Consider the following 15,786-nt stretch of genomic DNA (forward strand, 5'->3'; position numbering starts at 1 on the left):
AAAGCCCCCTGTGTCTGATAAAGACACTAAGGAAGATACTTTGCAGCCAATAACAAACGCTCAACAGTCCTGACCAAGCATCAGTTTTTTGGACTTGCTATAGTAGTGAGACTGTGTGGCTCGCTCAGACTCCCTTTGTTGACGTAGCCATTTTTTGGAACCTCGGCGGTGTAATCCTTTAGTAATCTTTCTCTTAATACCATTTTCTTTGTCTTTGTCTTCAGGGCCTCCGTCAGCTCCCAGGAACCTGGTCTCATTGATCAACGACACGGCTCTATTCCTGCAGTGGATGTCTCCTAGGGATACAGGGGGCAGGAAGGACATCACTTACAACATCCTGTGCCAGCGATGTGACGGAAGTGACAGCGACCGTGTTGTGAAACAGTGTGAGCCATGTGAACCAGACCTGCGTTTCATCCCACGGCCACTTGGTCTGACCGGCACCTCTGTGGCAATACTAGATTTTGCAATGAATGCCAACTACACCTTCCATGTAGAGGCCGTGAATGGCGTCTCTGGGCTGGGCGTGGCCCCACGACCGCTGACAAATGTTACCGTCAACACACACCAAGCAGGTGAGTCGCAGGGCTCTTCAACTTAGTTTCCAACTGTGGCAATGATGACAAGCAGATGTATCTCCAACAGAATTGTAGGATTAAATCATTTTTAATATGTTTTTTTTACTTATATAAGATTTACAATGAATTACCCACTTCACGAGTGCTTGGAAAGATAGTGGATTAATTGTTTAACTCCTCAACTGACAATCAATAACAAACAATTTAGATGGTTGAATTTTTGTTTCAGTAAGTCATAAAGAGAACAGACGGGCTGTTTTTACCTTCCTAAACATGAGGATTTGCTGATTTTGAGTTTTTCGAGGCTTTTGGACTTTTTGTCGCACAAAAAAAAATCAATTCAGAAACTTCACATTGGGCTCCAGGGTCTTGCTTTGAGAACTATTTTCTGACATAATACACATTTGTAAGATTAATAATAAAAACCATAGTACTTTGTAGCTATTGATTTCATAATTACATAAATCAATCTTAAAACATTTTGCATGGCTGGACTAGTAACAGTACATGGTAAGTTACAAAATATTGCGACACATTCATCATCTTAATTGTGCTGGCGTGGACAAAATGGCCATCTGGAATGGTGGGAATTTTCCCACTGGACCATTCAGCCTTTGGGATGGCAGGGAGCCAAGCCAAACCAGTAAAAGATAGTTTGCAAACTTGCAAAGTAGCAGGTTGCAGAAAATACCCGTAGTTTGACGTGTTCATCTCGGCGTTAATTAAAAATATTTGCTATACATAACTTCCTAACATACATTTACATTTACATGGTGTTCACCAAAAATACCAAATTGATACAAAACAAAGTCTACGTTTCTGTTCCTGCATCCACAATGTACCTTTTGAGGCTGTGTTTAGAATATCTGTTGACTGGATGTGAGTGACCAGATTCGGTCAAATGCTTATCCTGATTACTGGTTTTATGGCCGTCCAATGTATTTAAACCCTATATAAATATAACTGTATCACAGTTAGATTCCGTACCTTTGGTGGTACATCCCTTATTGGCGCAGGGTGGCAGCAGACGTTCCTAATTATGGCACTTTAAATCAACAGGACATCTGCAGTTTGGTACAGCTTTATTGAGAGCCTCTACTGTAGAAGCCTCATTTACTGTAGACTTCTAAGCAATTATAGTCTAACATCAACCATTTCATTTCTATGCAACATACTATTAAACTTTTTTCCCCCACCAGATTAACAACTTTCTTTAAGGAATACAATATCTTAGAGACATTTTTAATATGGGGTCAGAATGGCACACAAACTGCTTGAACATACTGCAGATAGTTAGTGGTCTGAGACTTTGTGCAGATGCCATAAGGTTTCAGTTCTAGTTCTGCAGCTTTTGACAAAATAGACCATGCAATTATCTTGTGATGATACACAATTTGACATTGTTATTTTTAGATTCAGACATAGGTTTTACATCTCTTATAAACAAAGTGAGAACAAAGAAGAGAGAACACATCACTCCAAGACTAACTGTAACTACACTGGCCCCATTTATCATCCACTATTTATTTTTAAGTCCTTCTACTCATATAAAAAGCTCAAACTGGCTCAACATCACAGATTCCTTGTCATCTTATGTTCCTTTACGAGCCCTTAGATCATCTCCTGCTGGTTTTCTAGATTCTCAAAGTTTTTTGCAGCTATGCCCCCAAACTATGAAACAGCCTTCCAGAAGATATTACAGAGGCAGGCTGTGTTGACATTTTTGAACAGTACTTAAAAAAATATCTTTGACCTAGTCTTCTTTTTTTTTGCAGCACCCTTTTTGTTTAATGTGCATGCTGCACATGGAGTCCCACATTCTGTTTTTAAATGACCTTTATGCCTTTAAATGCCTGCCTAATTAATTGATGTTTTAAACAGTTTGATTTATCTGCTATGCTTAGCCCAATATCTCTACCTGTATTCTTCGAAATAGAATTCAAGTTTCCTGCTTTTATGCTTCTTTTTTTAAAACATGAAGTACTTTAAGCTGCATTGTCCTGTATGAAAGGTGCTATGCAAATACAGTATAATTACTATTCAGCTAGCTAGTCATATTTAGCACTTTAGGTTTAATTGGCATACTTATGTATGACTTATGCATATACACCTGTAGTTTCATAATTCCTGCGTTTAGGACCAGATGATGAACGTCACATTTATGCTATGGTTACCCGCAGACATTTCTTTATTCTGCAGCTAGATTTGCTCTTTTCCCTCTTGAGCACCCTGTGGCTTATTCTATAGTCTCTGCCTCTGCATTCATTGGAGTGACTGTGGCTCAGGTGGTTAAGCGGGTTGGCCAATGATCCAAGGGTTGGTGGTTCGATCCCCGCCCGGCCACCTGTGTCATGGTTGTGGTGTCCTTGGGCAAGACACTTCACCCACCTTGCCTTGTATGAATGTGTATGTTTGAGGTGGTGGTCGGAGGGGCCGTTGGCGCTGAATGGCAGCCATGCTTTCGGCAGCTGTGGCTACTCTCGTAGTTTACCACCACCGGTATGACTGTGTGTGAACGAATTGAACCAGGAACCATGTAAAGCGTCTTTGAGTGCCTAGGCAATAAAGCGCTATATAAAACCTATCAATTATTATTATTATTATTCAGCTTAATGTGTCAATAGGTGAAGCAGGTATATGACCCTCGTATAGCAGAGACCAACTGTGACCTCAACCTAGTCCTAATTAGTAGAACGTGGCAGACCTGAGGTCAAGTCCTATATGCAACATTGTCTTGTGCTTGAGTTAGGAATTGAAGTACCTTCTACTTTAAGTTATCAAGAATATTGATTTGAGAAGACAGAGGTTGAGAAGACGGCAAGGTAGAGAGTAGATTAATAAATACTACTGGGATGTGTGTGTACATTTTTACCCACCTATCTGCATGTATTAGCTCTGTATTCAGTATAGTATGCTTCACACAGTGGTTATGGCAATATGGAGAGAATAGTTGTTTCAAGAAAACGTAATGACTTCAACAGTCAATTTGCGTCACTATTTCTCCCCTAGTTAATACTGTATAAAGTATTATTTTTAGAAATGGAATGTTATTCTGCTAGATTGTCATCACACCATAAAAAACAGACATCAGCTGTATGTGTCACTAACAAACGCACATATCTCTATGGCAAAGGAGCTCGGCCGATGGGAGGAAGTTGGAATGCAAATTAATCTCTTTAGAAGGGGTGAAGCAGCCTGTTGGGATGTTCCCATTAGTATGTTCAGAGTGGATTAACTTGTCAAACTGCCTTGCCTCAGTAGACCCACTCTATGAATACACACACACACACACACACACACACACACACACACACACACACACACACACACACACACACAGCCAGGCACAGATTCACACACATTTTCTTCACCCCTGCTTCCACCTACAGCCTTGCATATGTTCGGTTAGTCATTCCTCTAACTTTTTATCCTTTTTTATTTGATTCAGTATCATTATTGAATTGTGAAATATATACATATAGAGTTATTAACATAGAGTAGGCCTAATACTGAAAAGTATGTTGTGCTTTGATGATTGTGATACGGTTTGTAATTATACAACTGTACAGCGCATTGTATGTGTAAAAATTCTGTAACTTTGCACACAATACGAATGGTTAACGTACTGCCTTTATTTAGTGTTTCGTTTTCTTCTCTGAATACTCAGTCTACCATGCGTGGTGCTGGCCAACCATTGGTGGCAATTTAGGCTTAGTGTTTTGCCCAGGGGCACATAGTGGATGACTGCTCTAACTTCTGAGCCACTGCTGCCCCCAATTCACCAATCATATACCCATACACAGTCTGAATATGGTTATCTACAGCTTATTGTCTGTATAATAGTTAATATAAAAACTGAACATGTAAATGAACAAGTAACATGCATGTGGTATATAATATGTATTTAGCTGGACATAGAGGAAAATGTTTCAAGAGGCTTCTTGATGTTGCTGCCTAAAATAACTGACACATATTAGTGAATCTATTCAAACCCGTCAAAGCGCCATGTCTTTTTTAATGCACAGCATTCTTCAAACGCTCCAAACCTTTCTACAAATTCAAATTACATTATTTGAGTTGGGAGAAATTATTGTTTGTGAATCTGTGCCTGTCAAAACCTATGTTTGGATAGACTTGGGATAGACGGGCTCATTGCCATTTAACGCAGATGCTGCAAGGTGATTCACGTAAATGATTGTGATATTGTGCCAATGATGGAATAATAGCCAATCAGACTAGCAGAATAGGCAATTAACTGAATTGTCTTTTGTGTGTGAGAAGGGAGACAATTTCTTCTCTGTTGGCTTGCTGTCTGTTTGTAAATTGCATATTAATGCCTCATTATGCTTTTAATTATGCTAAACCTATTCAACGGAATTACTGATAATGTATCTTCCCGGTTGCCTGTGTGCTTTTCTAACCTTACTAAGTTATAATGCTCAGTTGAGCTAAACGCATGATCAATCTGTCTTCTGGCAAACCTGGAGTGTTCATGGTCTTGGCCGATATGATATAGTACTGGAGTTATTAGTCAATTCTGTTGCTTTTAGAGCTGATATGTGTCTGTTACGTCATGAAGTCCCAAAATACACGTATGATCATCTTTGATGCCTATTTGTGCGTACTCTCCTCCACACCTATTCTCCCTTTGTAAAGGCAGGAGGATGCTGCTTTTTCCTGCTTGTTGAAGCTGATGAAGGTCAGCTGGTGACCTAACGCTGTTCGAGAGCAGAGTAAGCAGGGTGATCCCAGTGTTTATGTGAACACTGTAGAAATAGTTCAGCAGAGCGTCTCTCTGTGATGAATCCTCCACCGCAGTACTCTGTGAAGACTGAGGCACAGAGAAAGTCGCTGCAAGTTTGTGTGAGGTGTTCGCTGCACAAAGGAAGAAAACGGGCTTCCAGAACAGAAGCATAGAGACAGCCACAGAGATATGTATTTATGATAACAAAGAAACGATTCTGTCCTTTAGCAGAAGCTGAACATGTTGGGCTATTGAGCCTTTTGAAAGTTTGGACTAAAGATTTCACCATGTGTCTTCGTTGGGGGTATAGATAAGTCTTTATATTCATTGGAGTGAATTACAATCAAATCATTCGCAATGAGATGCATTGAACTTTAGCTGAAATAATTGAAAATCCAATAGCTGCTGGTTTCACTGGTTGAATCCATACAGAGTTGTGGTCATTATCTTTGTTCATTTCAGACTCTGCCCTCATACTTCACTGCTACAGATTGTGTTCATGTTAAACGAATACCCATTATGAAGTCATTAGGAATATGTTTATTTTGTATTGTCCTTATTGGACACATTATTGGTAATATATGACATTTACAAATGTTTGAGCAGCAGTGCAATGCGCTTGTTAATTCATAGTGTACATGTATAGCCTATATTACACATGTGTTTTCCAGCTGTGTCTGGAATTGGTAGCCTACTGTCTAAGTACTCTTGAGTTTTACTTTGGAGATTTTAGGTGTGTGTATGAAAATGTAAGTCAGAAATGTCACATTTTGTAATCCTTCTACCAGCATAATGGATAAGCTTCAAGAAGGCCATTAAGATTATTTATTACATGTAGCCTATATATCTACTTAAAGGCCTACTTCACCGGTGGGAATATGAAGGTGTATTGAATTCTGAGATCCTATGTAGTATAAATGTGCAAAAACAATTGAAATAGTTTTTTTGCACATTTATACTACATAGGATCTCAGAATTCAATACACCTTCATTGTCCCACCGGTGAAGTAGGCCTTTAAAGTATATAGAAAATAATACTCTAGAGATGGAGATACATATGTACATAAAGATAACCTTTCATATGTTACAGACACTGGAAATGATTCACTGTTGACTATATAAAAGGATAACAACCAGAGTCATGCTTAATCCACGTGTGAACATTTCCCAGTGTTGTTGCGGTGTCCTGATTCAGGAGACTTTCTATCTTTTGCTTTGCTCTTTCCCCCCTTTCCTCCTGTGGATTGTCTTCGGTTTTCATCTCCCTTGCTCTGGGAATAGGGCTGACTTCTATTTATATGCTCAGATGCTGGGGAGATGCAACCTATGGGATTTCTTTACAGCTCTACCCGTTCACTCTTTCTCTCTCTCTCACTCACTCTTTTTTTCCCCCAGTCCTGTCTGTACACACAACATCTACTGCACGTCTGTCTGTCCTGAGAGAGGGATCGCTCCTCTGTTGCTATTCCTAAGGTTTCTTTCATTTTTGTGGGGAGTTTTTCCTTATCTGAATCAAGGGTATAAGGAGGGCAGTGGATGTTGTATGCTGTGCGGATTGTAAACCCCCCCTGAGGGAAATTGTTATTTGTGATACTGGGCTGTACAAGTAAAGCATGTCTTGGCTGGATTTGACTTCCCTTATCTGTGTGAGCATCTATAGTTGAGGAGGGTTAACCCATTGTTACAGGATGCCAATAACTAGAGCTCAAAGATTCTCAATTATCCCTCGATGTGTTAATTCTAATTTTAAATTCTAAATCTAATGACCGTAATAGTTTTTCTAGGAGCCGCTCTTTCATTGCAGTAGGGATCTAACTAATAGATTGATTTATACTGGACCTGAAATAGCGTATTACATAAGAGATAACAATGTTTTAGAGCGTTTTCTGACTCTGCAAAAATGTCACACACATGCTAATGGCTGTAGGCTGCAGACAAACATCCCCACTAGTAATGGGTTTCTCACAGACATGCTTATTGAATAATAGTGTTATGCAAATGTATCCGCAAGGTAACACTGATTGATGCCAACTGGAAAACATTACTGTTGCTTCTTTGAACTTGAAATTCATGGGTGCCATTCTTGTTTCGATAGTTTTTTTGATTTAGACTCTAGACTTCTCAGCTTGTCATATAGACTGACATTAACTCCCCATTTTAAGATGAAAAGATATGTTTATATTTTGTTGATGGAGAGAAAATGAATCTGCCGTTATTTCGAAAATCAATTAATAATCTAGGTCATTTTTCAAGCAAAAAACGCCCAAATATTTGCAAGTTCCAGCTTCTTATTTATTATATGAGATAGTATGTTGTCGATTTTTGTTTTGCACTGTTGATAAGCAGACGCAATAAAATTGAGTCAGGCAATTGTGATTGGTGTTTTTTATTAATTTAATTTAATTTATTTAAATTTTTACCAATGTCTGACATGTTGTAGACTTAAATTGAATTGTTTCAATGCAGACTTAGAAAGTGAAAATAATTGATCCAGTCCTATCTTGCAGTTTTTAAATGTTCTTTTGTATTGGCATCAGTCAGACAGGAACGATCAAATATCCACAGCAAATGTGAAATGTTTTCAGCTACACACTAAAGCTTACAGTAATTCAGGTATTTCACAGATGACATTTGCAAAGCAGCTCACTGGAGCCTGTGCACTTTTTGCACCTTAGTGTTCTGTAAATACATAGCGTATGTTTTTGTCTGTGTGTGTCTGCTGTTTGCATTTAATAACTGCAGCAGGCAGGCAGCCAGACTGAGAGCAGAGGCTTGAAATATTCCAACAACAACATCACTGGCGGCTCAGGCACCACCTGCCACCGAGCTGGAGAGGGCACTTGTTACCTGGAATAACATGGGCAACGTGTGATCTCTGCCTTTGCAAACTGTTTGATATACAGCACAGTCCAGGGCTTGAGATCCTCTCCCTGTGCTGAGGTTATACAATGTTTGATGCACTTCTGATCATTGTTTTGTCTCCTTTGGTGATGCTTTTTAAGTAGCGCAAAACCTTAGCTTACATGTCATGTCAGGTTAATCGAACGCTATGACAAGGTTCTGTGTCATCAACAGGACGTAGTTTAGATATTGAGAGTAATCAAGAAATGCTGCTTCCAACAGACCTGAGTCAGGAGTCTAAAGCTGTCAATTGTTATATAAAAGTTTCACACAACTTAAATGTACACATTTGTCACCTTGAGTGTTTTTCTACGTAGGCGTCAGTATCAAAGCATTTGTTTCCTGTTTTTGTCGAAAAAGTCAAACTGTTTGAACCTCTGATCTGTGAAGCGTCACATCTAGGGCCGAGCTAACTTGTATCTGACATCAGAATTGTACTTACAGCATCACCGTCCTGAAGTGCCCATCACATCTGTGTCCTTCTATGTGTAGTATAGGTTATCGGCTTCTCTGAGCATGAGAACTGAGACCGTTTAAGACATCAATCTGGGCTTGCATTTGTATTCCGAACAATGAGCTCCCCAAACAGCACGCTCGGCAACACAGGGGCTGGATCTATGAGTTTGCCAAATCATTTTCTGTTCAACCCCGAAAGCTTTATGAATAATTGATGGTAAATATTTGAATCTCGGCTTGGTGATTTTGTGTCTTCTCAGCAGCCCCTCTGTAAAATATTCCCCCCCAAATTCAGCAATAACAACAAACATGATAAACAGTTGGGTCTAGTGGTTTTGTTTAAGAAAAATGTTCCTCTATGGCTGCACATCAAACTGGAGCTGCAAAGTAAAATGGTTGTTTCTTGGTCCTTATTTCCCTTTGGGTATTCAGCTGATACTGAAACAATTTCTCTTATAAACTGCCACCAGGCAGCTCATTACATTTCTCAGAAGCTGTTTGACTTGAGATTGTCTGAGCAGGAGAGTGGAAATGTTTTGTGGCATTCATTTTTCTCAGGCTCTATTTCAAAGTTCTGAAACATTGAGTTCAAAGCTGATATCATTCTGGGTGGTTAGTACATCTTGATTGGCTTACTGTATACATGAGCTTATTTGGCTTAGTAACTTGACCATTTATACCAGTGAATTAACTTCAAAAATGTTTTTTTCTTTTTTTATTGTTGTTGTTCGAACACTGGAACAATTCTCTGTGCATGATTTTAAATCCCTCAAATACAGCCCACTCCTTGTGGGTTTGTTGCCTCAGCTGACTCAAAACCCTGAATGATTCTGTAGGTCCTGTTCTGGTGGGTGTACTCAGGAAAGACTGGGCCTCTCAAAACAGCATCGCCCTCTCTTGGTCAGAAGTGGAACAGCAGCCTGCAGACATAGTGGACTATGAAGTCAAATACTTTGAGAAGGTAAAGTATATTAACCTGCCAAATAAGGTAGTTTGACAATTATCTTAGACCATGTTTATGTACCATATACGTGAATTGTTTGTCTATCAAGCACCACCTGCCTTGAAAAGTGTACTATATATCGTCATGCTGTGTTAGAGATAGCATAAGACCATGTGGCCTGCCATCCGTCACTGTAACAATTAGGGCCCGACCGATATATCGATATATCGGCCGATTATAGCACATATCCGAAAATCGGCAATCGGCAAAATGGCCAATTTTTTTTTTTTTTTTTTTTTTTTAGCAATCATGTTGAGTGAGATGCATTGCTGTCCCGGAGGTAGCCTTATAGCATATTAACAGCAGCAGCAGGTGTGTTTTAGTACATTAGATTAATTCACACTTGACAGTTCCCCCTGACGCCAATAGCAGAGTCATTGGTCATCTCTTGGCTGTTAATAGTAGTTGATATTACTATAGTTATTATTATATAGAATTTATATAGTGCTTTATTAGAGGTCATTCGAAGACACTTTACATCAAACATATAGAAAATCATACTTATAGAAAAAGAAAACAAAATACAGACAAATTAAAGATAAGGTTTGGAGTGGAGTCAGGTGTAATTATGCTTTCTTAAAGAGGTGAGTTTTGAGTTGACTTTTGAATTAGTTTATTTAGTCTGATATGCTGATGTTTGGAGGGAGGGATTTCCAGAGGGTTGGGTGCAGTTACATAAAATGCTTAACGTTCTGAGTTTGAAAATGCGTCATGTCACTTTAGACATATTTGTAACACTTTATTTTTTTTTAGATAATGCATATTTCAATAAATTATAAGTTCCTGTACACCTATTGACAGTAACACGTATTTATATATATTTAAGGGTTCAAAAAAGTAAAAATGTTCAATATATATTCATGGGATTAAAAAAAATAAAAAATCGGCCGAATTTAATCGTTATCGTAATTTTTCTCAGAAAATAATCGGCATCGGCACCCAAAAATCCATATCGGTCGGGCCCTAGTAACAATTGTTCACTCATTCAAGCCTATCTCTTTTTAATAGCTGTCTGTGAGCTTCTGTGAAGCTGCTCATTCTCACTAGAACACTGATCGGTGTTCAAACAATAATTAACCTTGATTTGTATCTAAAGACTATGCTGTGTTGGGTCCTCCAATTTTAAGGGGTTGGGACTGGAAAGTCATTGAAAAGTCCTCGAATTAGATGTATCAACAACTGCGGGTACCCCGTTTATGGTAACAGTGGTTTTTATGAGTTATCATAGCAATACAATGCACCACAAGTGATTACGCACAGAGACGATCATTGCTTACAGAGCACTGCGCATTGTTGGCATACAGAAAGCCTTAATGTAAGTGCAGAAGGCTCATAATGTGTTGGTGCCTCTGCTTTGTTCGCCATCTGCTCTGACAGTTAATAGGATTACAATTATGTTTTGTTTTAAATGTTGCTGTGATGATGGGTTTATGCCATCACATGTCGGATGTTTGTCCTGCCAAAACTTGATTTAGTTTTACCATTTCTGGCAATCTGGCATTTTTCTGTCATTTCCAGGAACAAGAGCAGCTGAGCTACTCATCCACACGCACCAGAACCCGAAATGTGGTGGTAACAGGCCTCAGACCAGCCACTGTCTATGTCTTCCACGTGCGCGCTCGCACTGCCGGGGGCTACACAGCATACAGTCCCAACTTTGAGTTTGCCACTGCAGCTGAGGGTACTACCATGGAGGAGGGGGCTTGAGGAAATGATGTGTTTTTTTATGCTTGTTTTTTTTGTGATTATAATGGCTGGGAGCAATGGCACTGGTACAGTCATTTAGTCAGTTAGATGTTTGTTGACATGCCAGTGGATATGGAGTTTCATTTAAAAACAATGCGGAGGAGAAGGAGAGTGTTTTAAGGCCAGAGATGTTGAGTCATCGGTGTTGTCATCAACAACCCCATGAAATCCCTTCAGACATTTTATGGTCATTCTTTCGCTATGGATCAGTGAAACTCATCAGTGCTTCTTCAGGCGTGAGACATTTATTTAAACGTTTATAAGTTGTGTAAATTCCCTGATGCACACATAACGCTCTGGTGAGTCCAAACTTTAGATATTCAGGAAATACAAAGCCGCCTACAAGGTACTACACACTTGATGAATATATAGATGTTTACCTTCACCGTCTAATACTCCCATTTACCAAATTCATCTGACGACGTCTGTTGAAATGTAACAACTACCCAAAATGTAATAATGACCCGAAATATAATACCTTTTTTTTAAAAACAAAACCCCAAATGTAATAACTGGTTGATAATGTTACAAAATGCTGAGCCCAAAACGTTTTGACTTTATGCCCATAATGTAAAAATGCATGACTTATTATTACTTAGTGTGCACAAACAGTATGGACAGCTGGATGATCGTGAGGAGATATTCACTGATTTTGACAAAAGGTGATGTTGACAACAAGCGTTCTCCAGATAGCTGACACCACCTTTAAAACTATTGAAAGAATGATTTTATTGATACTACACTCCACATTGAAGCAAATAGCCCTTTAATCCATAAAGTATTGATTCACTATATAATGTAATAAAAATGATTAGACTATTAGGAGAACAATATTTTTATGGTTCCATAATGTTATAAATACCTCAAAATGTAATTAGTTGGGCAAAAAGTTATTATGTATGGGCACTAGTGCCTGGTGTGAGCTCTGCTATTGTTTACAGGTGCTGATTTGTCTTTGGTCTGTTGTCAATGTCCTCAGATCCTGGTATCGCTGATCAGGGTCAAGTTCTGGTGGTCGTCACAGCGTCTGTAGGAGGTTTCTCCCTGTTGGTCATCCTTACCCTTTTCCTCCTCATCACTGGCAGGTAAGAGCAACCCCCCCAACCCAAACCACGCACACACACTCACACACACACACACACACACACACACACACACACACACACACACACACACACACACACACACACACACACACACACACACACACACACACACACACACACCTACCTCTGTGCCCCTATTCTCAGCATCTCCAACCCCAAGTAGGTTAATGGGCTCTCTTTTGCCACCAAGCAGACACTCTTATTTTCCAAATGGCTGAACAAATGTTCTGCCTAATTAATCACCAGTTTGCTCCGTTCCATTACCTTCCACAGGTTAGCCTAGACTGTTGTCTTCAGTTTGCCTCTGGTTCACAGGCTTTTACCATTAGTGGCACTTAAACATAAACAATGACAAATGGCCCAGCATGGGAAGATACTTTGTCTGGAAACTTGTACCTAATTGTGATATAAACTGAAGTGATCATATTTAATCACACCATTCTGCAAACATCATATGCTGCAAATATCTGAATTGAGAAAAGGGAACAATGTTTTTCAATCTGAAGAAAAAATACAATACAATTATTGTAGGCCTATATGAATGTATCTTTTTGGAATAGGTCGTATTTCCTGGAATATCTCAGATCCGCTCCTTCTTTTTCTGTATTATGGCTTCTCACTGTCTGTTGCATAATACCACATCACAGCTAGCTAGATCCCATATCTGTCAGAAATCCTGTTCTTCCATTAGGAAAATATGTGGATTATTTTCATATATTGTTTCAGCCTCTCAGGTGCTTAGAATGGTCCACAGAGACAGAGTGACTACAGAATGCAACTTTACAAAACCTTTTTTTTCTCTCTCTCTTTGACCCATGGTTCAACTGAGTCAAAATATATTTCCTAAAACTGGCTTATGAACTGTTTTCATAAAGAAAGAAAACATACTGCTAAAGTCAAAAGCTGAGAAGTACAAGCACATTTTAATGCAATGATGCCATTTTCAAAGGGCAGCCTTCTTCTGTAGGGTTTTTGACATGCAGGTGGCAAACTTTTCATTTTGGTGAATACAAGTGTTTGATTGTTACTTTTGTTCCCACTCTCCCTCTCCCTGGGGACGGAGCCTTGAAAGCCTTGAATTTGTGCGACTGTGAATGCAACAAATGTGGAGAAATGGAAGAAAATCAAAAGAACTACATTAAACCAAGAGAAGAAAAATTGCTCTAAGAGAAGAGGTTATACGAGAAAGGGAAAATGGCTGTTTTTTCTATCAGAGACATCTTTGCAAACCAATTTTCCCTTCAGGCATAAATAAAGTATTCTATCTATCTATCTATCTATCTATCTATCTATCCATCTATCTATCTATCTATCTATCTATCTATCTATCTATCTATCTATCTATCTATCTATCTATCTATCTATCTATCTATCTATCTATCTATCTATCTATCTATCTATCTATCTATCTATCTATCTATCTATCTATCTGTCTGTCTGTCTGTCTGTCTGTCTGTCTGTCTGTCTGTCTGTCTGTCTGTCTGTCTGTCTGTCTGTCTGTCTGTCTGTCTGTCTGTCTGTCTGTCTGTCTGTCTGTCTGTCTGTCTGTCAGTCCGTCCGTCCGTCCGTCTGTCTGTGTGTGTGTGTGTGTGTGTCTTTATGTCTGTCTGTCTGTCTGTCTGTCTGTCGGTCTGTCTGTCGCCATCGCCATGACAGGCAAAATCATATTTAAACATTTCGTTTGTAAGTTTCTGCTGTCAAAATAAATGTGCACATTGCCACTTTTTGTCATACATAATATGTTAGACGACATGCTTGTTTCCTGTTGATAAAGTCAAATAATTCATAGTGTTTCCCAAACACAGAGAGGGTTATTAGCACAAAGAGAGAAGACAGGAACAGTTATTGAGATGTACAGTGGCATTTCAATGTGCGGATAAAGGTGATTCCTACTCTGCAATATTTGGTAATGTGGTTCACCTACAGGTGTCAGGGGTACATTAAAGCCAGGATGAAGTCAGAGGAGAAGAGGAGGACACGCTTCCACAGTGGACATGGTATTGTCTTTAAGTTTTTTATTATTGTGTGTGTGTGTGTGTGTGTGTGTGTGTGTGTGTGTTAGTTTTGACACAAGTTATGCAAGGACTGCCTCAGAGTTTGCTTTTAATGCAGTTTTATAATGAGTAAAATGTATTTACATTCCTACGTCTTGATCCAAAGGAGCCATTACAGCAGACTTTACACAAGGTGAGAAATCTTGGCTAATGTAGGTGCGTATTGAAAATAAAAGTTGCAAACTTGCAAATAATGACAAGTCTTGAAATGGTTATCCAAAAAGCATCTTCAACCTCAAGTTAAGTTTAGATGAGGACCAAAATATCTTTTCAGTGAGAGCTCTTGTACGATTCCATCTGACAATTTGACCATCTGTTGGGCTTCATTGATGGATCGTGGAAGAACACGGACGACTGTAGATAAAAGTAGTAACACACACACACACACACACACACACACACGGGGAGGGGAGGGGGGGGGGGGAAATGTGGTGTTAAATTACCAAGAACCTTTTTTTTTAGAACTACCAACTTGAATGCATTGTGTTGCAATAGTGCTCATGTTAGTATGTCCACCTTTTTGGATGCACAAATAATAATATAATAATAATAATAATTACAAAAAAATCTCATTTGCATTTATGGACATTTTGAGATGTGTATCAGTGTCATGTGAATGCTGTGCCTGTATCCTCTTTATTACTGCTATTATTTTCATCTTCTCCCAAAGATATATTGCTTCAATGCAACAACTTTATGGGTATTGTCAGATGTTCATGCTCCGGTCTAATATGCTAAATATTGTAATATTGAATACTGTATGTTGTGTTTCTTCTCCCACAGTCCCATTCTCTGGGATTAAGACCTATGTGGACCCGGACACGTATGAAGACCCTACTCAGGCTGTGGAGGAATTCACCAAAGAGATAGACCCCTCATACATATGCATCGAGAGGGTGATTGGTGCAGGTAAAATATGCTCATGCATTAAGATATATTGTACGCACACAAATGTTACACAAGCCTTAATTAATGTGACAGGAACAGCACAGGTGACACCCTTTGAGCAAGAGGAACACCTTCATTCTTATTATGCACCATGTAACATGGGCTCCCTCTGGCGGAGGCAGTGTTTACATGCATGTGTTTTAAATGGAAAGGCAACTGCAGTGTACTACTGTCACACACTTTCCAGGTGTCTCCCTTGTTTTAGCTTTAGATTTTCATATACAATTGTGTTACTCACAATGTTTATTTC

General features: G+C 39.1%; 1 protein-coding gene across 1 annotated transcript in view; it reads left to right on the forward strand.

Moving 5' to 3' along the window:
* The window catches only part of LOC307255264 (ephrin type-A receptor 6-like), a gene marked incomplete at both ends in the record, with an annotated part of 58,180 nt that overhangs the window by 37,546 nt on the left and 4,848 nt on the right, over positions 1-15,786 (forward strand). The window contains 6 exon segments of the mRNA XM_080033926.1: positions 225-575; positions 9,516-9,640; positions 11,201-11,363; positions 12,408-12,513; positions 14,461-14,531; positions 15,372-15,497. Of these exon segments, the coding sequence (XP_079890052.1) occupies positions 225-575; positions 9,516-9,640; positions 11,201-11,363; positions 12,408-12,513; positions 14,461-14,531; positions 15,372-15,497 (942 nt within the window).

The sequence above is a fragment of the Ammodytes marinus genome (assembly GCF_949987685.1).
Source record: "Ammodytes marinus genome assembly, chromosome: 1".
Taxonomy (NCBI): Eukaryota; Metazoa; Chordata; class Actinopteri; order Uranoscopiformes; family Ammodytidae; genus Ammodytes; species Ammodytes marinus.